At 42.0% G+C, this 6993-nt stretch overlaps 1 protein-coding gene across 7 annotated transcripts in view; it reads right to left on the reverse strand.

Moving 5' to 3' along the window:
- The window catches only part of ZNF157 (zinc finger protein 157), a 44610-nt gene extending 39048 nt beyond the window's left edge, over positions 1–5562 (reverse strand). For 2 of the 7 annotated variants that reach the window (XM_025857954.2, XM_073901889.1), the window contains exons 1-2: positions 5259–5432; positions 3455–3661 (exon numbers count right to left, since the gene is read on the reverse strand). In XM_025857954.2, coding sequence (XP_025713739.1) covers positions 3455–3526 — 72 coding nt within the window. In that variant the 5' untranslated portion in view covers positions 3527–3661; positions 5259–5432. The other 5 variants (XM_073901886.1, XM_073901888.1, XM_073901887.1 and 2 more) reach the window with 5 other exon arrangements.
- Between the last annotated feature and the right edge of the window lie 1431 nt (positions 5563–6993).

Genomic DNA, 6993 nt, shown 5'->3' on the forward strand with positions numbered 1-6993 from the left:
TATTCAACCATAAAAGAAAGGGGAAATCTTGCTATTTGCAAGAATATGGATGGACCTTCAAGGCATTATGCTAAGGGAAATAAGTCAGAGAAAGACAAATACTATATGATCTCACTTCTATGTGGGATCTAAAAACAACAACAACAACAACAACAAAAAAAAAAAAAAAAAAAAAACCAAGCTCACAGTACAGAGAATAGACTGGTGGTTGCCAGATGTGGGGGTAAGGGTTAGGCAAAATGGGTGAAGGGAGTCAAAAGATACAAACTTCCAGTTATAAAGTAAGTCATGGAGGGGCGCCTGGGTGGTTCAGTCGGTTAAGCGACTGCCTTCGGCTCAGGTCATGATCCTGGAGTCCCGGGATCGAGTCCCGCATCGGGCTCCCTGCTCAGCAGGGAGTCTGCTTCTCCCTCTGACCCTTTCCCCTCTCATGCTCTCTCTCTATCTCATTCTCTCTCTCAAATAAATAAATAAAATCTTTAAAATAAATAAATAAAGTAAGTCATGGAGGGGCGCCTGGGTGGCTCAGTCGGTTAAGCATCTGCCTTCAGCTCAGGTCATGATCCCAGGGTCCTGGGATCGAGCCCCACGTCCGGCTCCCTGCTCCGCGGGAAGCCTGCTTCTCCCTCTCCCACTCCCCCTGCTGGTGTTCCCTGCTCTCGCTGTGTCTCTCTCTGTCCAATAAATAAATAAAATCTTAAAAAAAAAAAATAAAGTAAGTCATGGGTAGGTAATGTACAACATGGCAACTATAGTTAATTATACTGTACTGCCTATTTAAAAGTTGCTATGAGAGTAAATCTTAAAAGTTCTCATCACAAGAAAAAATTCTACAACTATGTACAGTGATGGATGCTAACTAGCCTTACTGTGGTGATCATTTTGTAATACATGCAAATACCAAATGATTATGTTGTACACATGAAATTAATATAATGTTGTAAGTCAATGAGACCTCAATAAAAAACAGAGCACGGTAGGGATGCCTGGGTGGCTCAGTTGGTTAACTGTCTGCTTTCGGCTCAGGTCATGATCCCAGGGTCCTGGGATCAAGCCCCGCACCGGGCTCCCTGCTCAGTGGAGAGCCTGCTTCTCCCTCTGCCTGCAGCTCCCCCTGCTTGTGTGCTCTCTCTCTGACAAATAAATAAGTAAAATCTTTAAAAAAAAAAAAAAAAGCATGGTATTGGTGAAAGAATAGACAAATATATCAGTGGAACAAACAGAAAGGAAATACACCCGGGCACCTGGGTAGCTCAGTTGGTTAAGCACCTGACTCTTGCTTTCAGCTCAGGTCATATTCTCAGGGTCGTGAGATCAAGCCCCGAGTCAGGCTCCATGCTCAGTGTGAGTCTGCTTGTTCCTCTCCTCCCCTTTGCCACTTGCTCACTTGCGTGTATGTATGTACATGTGTGCGCACTCTCTCTCAAAGAAAAAAATCTTATTTTTTTAAGATTTTATTTATTTATTTATTTGAGAGAGAGCACATAAGCAGCGGGGAGGGGCAGAGGGAGAGGGAGAAGCAGACTCCCCACTGAGCAGGGAGTCTGACACAGGGCACGATCCCAGAACCCTGAGATCATGACCTGAGCCAAAGGCAGACACCCAACCAATTAAGCCACCCAGACGCCCCTCTCAAATAAATAAATAAATCTTAAAAAAAGGACAAAAAATCTGAATAGACAGCTGACCAAAGAAAATATACAGATGGCAAATGAACATGTACAACTATGTTCAACATCATTTTTCATTAGGGAATTATAAATCAAAACAACAATGAGAGGGCGCCTGGGTGGCTCAGTTGGTTAAGCGACTGCCTTCGGCTCAGGTCATGATCCTGGAGTCCCGGGATCGAGTCCCACATCAGGCTCCCTGCTCAGCAGGGAGTCTGCTTCTCCCTCTGACCCTCTTCCCTCTCGTGCTCTCCATCTCTCATTTTCTCTCTCTCTCAAATAAATAAACAAAATCTTTAAAAAACAACAACAACGAGATACCATTATACACCTATTAGACTGGTTAAAATCGAAAAACCCGACAATACCAAATGCTGACGAGGATGAGGAGCAACAGGATGTTCTCATTCATTGCTGGTTTGAATGCAAAATGGTGAAGAACTCTGGAAGACAGTTTGGCAGTTTCTTGCAAAGCCAGTCTTACCATATGACCCACAATTGCACTCCTACTTATCTACCCACGTGAACTGAAAACGTATGCCCACACAAAAACTTATATATAAATGTTCATAGAAGCTTTATTCATAATTGCCAAAAACTGGGAACAACTAAGATGTCCTTCAATAGGTGAATGGATAAGCAAATTGTGGTACATCCATACAATGGAATATTATTCAGTGATAAAAACAGATGAGCTATAAAGCCATGAAAAGACATGGAGGAAGCTAAAATGCAAATTGCTAAGTGAAAGAAGCTAATCTGAAAAGGCTACAGACTATGATTCCAACCATATGACATCTTAAGAGAGGTAAAACTATAGAGATGTTACTGAAAAAAAAAAACAGTGGTTGCCAGAGGTTCAAGCATAGGGAGAGAAAGGATGAATAGCTGAGGCACAGATGAAACTGTTCTGTATGAAACCGTAATGGCGGATATGTGTCATTAGGCATTTGTCAAAACCTAAAGAAGGTGCAACACAAAGAATGAATCTTACTATAAACTGTAGACTATAATTAATAATAGGGTATCCATATTGGTTAATTGTAACAAATGTACTACACTAACGCAAGACATTAATCATGGGGAAACTATGGGGGGGTGTAGAGCGGAATATGGCACTATATGTACCATTTTTCTCAATTATTCTATAAATCTAAAGCTGTACTAAAAAAACTAAGTCAATTAATGTTTGAAATGCACTTAACAGACAAACCAGCAATTGTATTCATGTGCATTCATCTCATACAAAATCCTTACACAATCATAGCATCTTTATTCATAATAGCCAAAAACTGGAAACAGCCAAGATGTCCTTCAACAAGAGGTGGGTTAAGCAAACTGTGGTACATTGATACCACGGAATACTGTTCAGCAATAAAAAGGAACAAGCTAGTCATATACTCAACAATCTGCATGAATCTCCAGAGAATTCTGCTGCGTAAAAAAAGCCAGTCCCAAAAGGTTACACACCGTATTATTCCGTTTATATGTCATGCTTGAAATGACAAAATTATAGATTAGTGATGGCCAGGAGTTATGGAGGGAGCAGGGGAGGAGGGAAGTGGTTGCGTACATTAAAAGGCAAGATGAGGGGTACTTGTCGTGTTGGAAATGCTCCCTATGTCAATATCCTGGTTGTGATACTGTACCAAGGTTTTGCATGTTCCGTTGGAGGAAACTGGGTAAATGGTACATTGCATTTGAATCTACAATTATCTCCAAATTAAAATTTATCTTAAAAAAATACAAGAAAAAACTTTTAAAGTAGGGTCCTCCTTTCTTACCTCAAATGATCTGCCAGGCTGTCCTGGAACCAGGGCAGGGAACCTCTGGGGTGATTTCCTATTAGCTGGCATGTTCACCCTGGGTCTCAGCCCACCTTCCAAAGCTGGAGGGGAGTCGGTATGTGGGCTGCGGTCAGAATGAATGGAAGATCCCACAGCCTCCAGTAAGGAGAAAACTCAACAGCTCCACAGAGACACCAAGAAATCCTAAAAGGACAGTATCCATGTCATCAGCGTCATTCCGCATTTACACCACAAAGTTCAGCAACCCCACTCTGAGTGTTAGGGTGGATTATGGAAACAATCACGGTATCTGAAGTCAAATTAATGACCTCAGAGTCTTTTACTCCGGGGTGGCTCCACAGGGAGCTTCACACCTTACCTAGCCAGACTAGTCCTCAATTATAGGTTCAAGGTGGATCTGGGTTTGCAGGGAGGGCAGAATTGGGGCAACGAATGGTGCTAAAGCCCTATGGGGTGGACAGAGGAAGGACTTGTCCATGGGGACCTGCTGGGTGACTGTGGAGGCAAGAAACCTGGAAACCTGGTAATCTGAACGAAAGGTATCTCTTCTGCCCTCTTTAATTATTTTGCCATTTTAGGGTGAAAAATCCCTCTTGAATTCTTCTACAAGAAGTTCTTAGCGTCTTCTTTCCAGAAGATGGTTCAACATTAATAATATTTATTAATCAACAAATGGGGGCAGATGCTGCTATTAACTTACACCAGAAAAGCATTTGACACAATTCAGGAGACATTACGAATACAACTCCAACCAAAATTAGGGAAGATGTAAATCACTTAAATATCACAAAAATCATTCACAAAACACAGCCCTGAACTACTATGCTAAAAAGTAAAACGATGAAGCTATTGCCATTAAAATTACCAACAAGATAGGGATGTCTAATATAACTCAAAATTGTTTTGCTGGCTCTAGCTCACACTATGGAAGATGAAACAATCAGAATGGATATTGCAAGGAAATGGCAATGTGGCTTTCTTTGCCAATGATATGATTTTATACATAGAAAAAACAGACACTACTAGCATTCATAGGGCAATTTGAAAGGGGCTGGATACCAGATAAAACTATAAGAGCAGATAGTTTTTCCTCTATAATAGCAATGATCATATGAAAACAGGGAAAAACCCATTACTAATGATGGCAAGAAATACATAAAATATATTTAAGGAGTTGGACTTCTACAATTTAAAAAACTGACAAATATAAAATAGTCACACAGATATACCATATCCTTGGATAAGATGTGCTAAAAATGTCAACTCTCCCAAAAAGCATTACATTATAGTAATATAAATAATAAGAAACACAAAGCTCGATAATAATAAGATGGTGTATGTAAAATTTTGTGGAATGCAGCTGAAGAGATTCTTAAAGAGAAATTTATGTTCTAAATGGTTTTTAACAAAGAAGAAAGGCTGAACATTAATGAATTAACATCCAATTTAAAAAGTTAAAGAGAAAATGGTACAGGTAAGAGCAGAAATCAAGGAAATAGAAAACAAAGGTACATCAGAGAGGATCAACAAGGCCAAAAGTTGGTCCTTTGGAAAGACTAGTAAGATTAGCATACCCCTGGGGAGACTGATAAGGAAAAAATCTAAACACACTCTATTAAGATTTGAAAACAAGACGCAGCAAGGAATCTAAAAACTGACTACCCCAGAAGCCCCCATCCCTGACCTTCACAGATTCCCATTCACCAGATTCTTCAACTTCCCACCAATGGACCTTACAAACTGACAATTCGTCATTCCCCAAAGCCAACAAAGCCGTCACCTCAAAATCACTGATGACTGTCACGCCACAAAACCTCGTGCACTCGCTTTAGCGCCGCGCGCCAACAAGACTTAAACGTCCTGGGAGGACCACTTCCGTTTCCTGTCCTCACCCCCACAGTGCCCCTTCGGGGGGTGTTGGTCTCGCACACATCGTAAGGGCTGTGATGCTGTGGTCTACTCACTCTGAGCAAGGTGCAGTTATGGATCTGCAGAGATTTTGTCCAGGAGTGGCGTTGTTGGGCGAAGAGCATGGCTGTGCCGAGGCTTTCCTCCATGGAGGCCGCCATCTTAGCGCCCGTTCCGTACAGTGGGCTGTTCCACCGAAGGAGGGGGCGGGGGACGTTGCTCAGGGGTAGAAACCTGAGAGCAAGCATTCCGGGAGAAGTTGGTCTTTGGAACTGGGTTCTATAGGTCTGTGCAAAGTTTACAGAATCAGAGGTGCCGGGGGCAGGGTAGATGTGTCCAGATCTTTAAAGGAGATACCACTGGGGACAAGAAGAAAAACCAGGATTAGTTTCCTCGAGAAGATGTCACTCGGAGGAAAGGAGAAATTAGAATGGTACAGTCTCCTCCTGGCCGATACCACTGGGCAAGAGGGGGAAGGAGTCAGTATGGTACAGTCCTCTTTGGAGATACCATTGGGAAGAGGTGGGGAAAGTCAGGTTATTGTTGATCCCCTCCTGGGTGATACCACTAGAGAGGAGTGGGGAGGAGTCATAGTGATACATTGTTTCGATGTGCTGGAATTGGTAGAGAGGGGAATTGAGACCCCCTCAATCTCCATTACCCCACTAAAATGATAGTGGCTAGAAACAGTAATAATAATAACCTCTGATATGGACAACTAATATTTTTAAGCAAACTGCCAAGAGAAAAATATTTAGAAAACATTGTAAACATACTTTCGCGGAAAATACATCTCCGAGACACGCCCCTAACTTCTCCTGTCAACCAGTTTGCAGCCACTTGACCTCTCTTTTATGGGAATTTAGGAGCTACTGCGTACTCTTGGGAGAGAAGAGAGAATTCTAGGTGGTCTTCACCTCTGAACCCCTAACCTAAACATTCTTCAAAACCTACTCCTACATGTACCCCTCCTGCAGGTCTTCTCTGACAAGAGGTAGAGGGCTTTTTTCCCTGCTGAAGGCATTTCAAACACAACAGGTAGACCCTAGCTAAGCCTGGGCATAGATTGCTGTGTCCCCTAAGAACATTCAGACCCTCTCTCTGGGTCTCAGCACAACAGTCTGGAGAGTTAGAGTGTCAACTTCTCAGTATTTGTGAATTGAGTGGAAGAAAGAGTGGCAAATGTGAGAACACTAGTGTAGCACACACACTTCTACAGAAATTTCCGAAACATTCTTGTCATGACTTTTGGGCAACATCTCAAATCCTGGACTGTGCTAACTTCTACCATCAGTGCTTCCTAGGCTGATCTCAAACCTGGGTCTTTCTTAACTCTACCAACACTTTGTTGCACTCTTCTGATCTGAATTCATGTGCTCTATTAATGATTTCATCATCAGTGCCTCTGTATTTTAACCATGAATCCAAGATGCTGCTAACTCTTTTACCATATGTACCCTTTTTTTTATAGACTGGGAGAGTAAGCATTTGTTGATTTTCCACTATCAATGCCTCTCTGGTCTAGATCTCAGCTATTGGACCATGGTTAACTTTTCTACCATCAATGTCCTTTGGATTAGACTTCCAAAACAGACATATGTTGCAGA

The sequence above is a fragment of the Callorhinus ursinus genome, unplaced genomic scaffold (genome assembly GCF_003265705.2).
Source record: "Callorhinus ursinus isolate GAN/ISIS: 27379988/994484 unplaced genomic scaffold, GSC_fseal_2.0 scaffold16, whole genome shotgun sequence".
Taxonomy (NCBI): domain Eukaryota; kingdom Metazoa; phylum Chordata; class Mammalia; order Carnivora; family Otariidae; genus Callorhinus; species Callorhinus ursinus.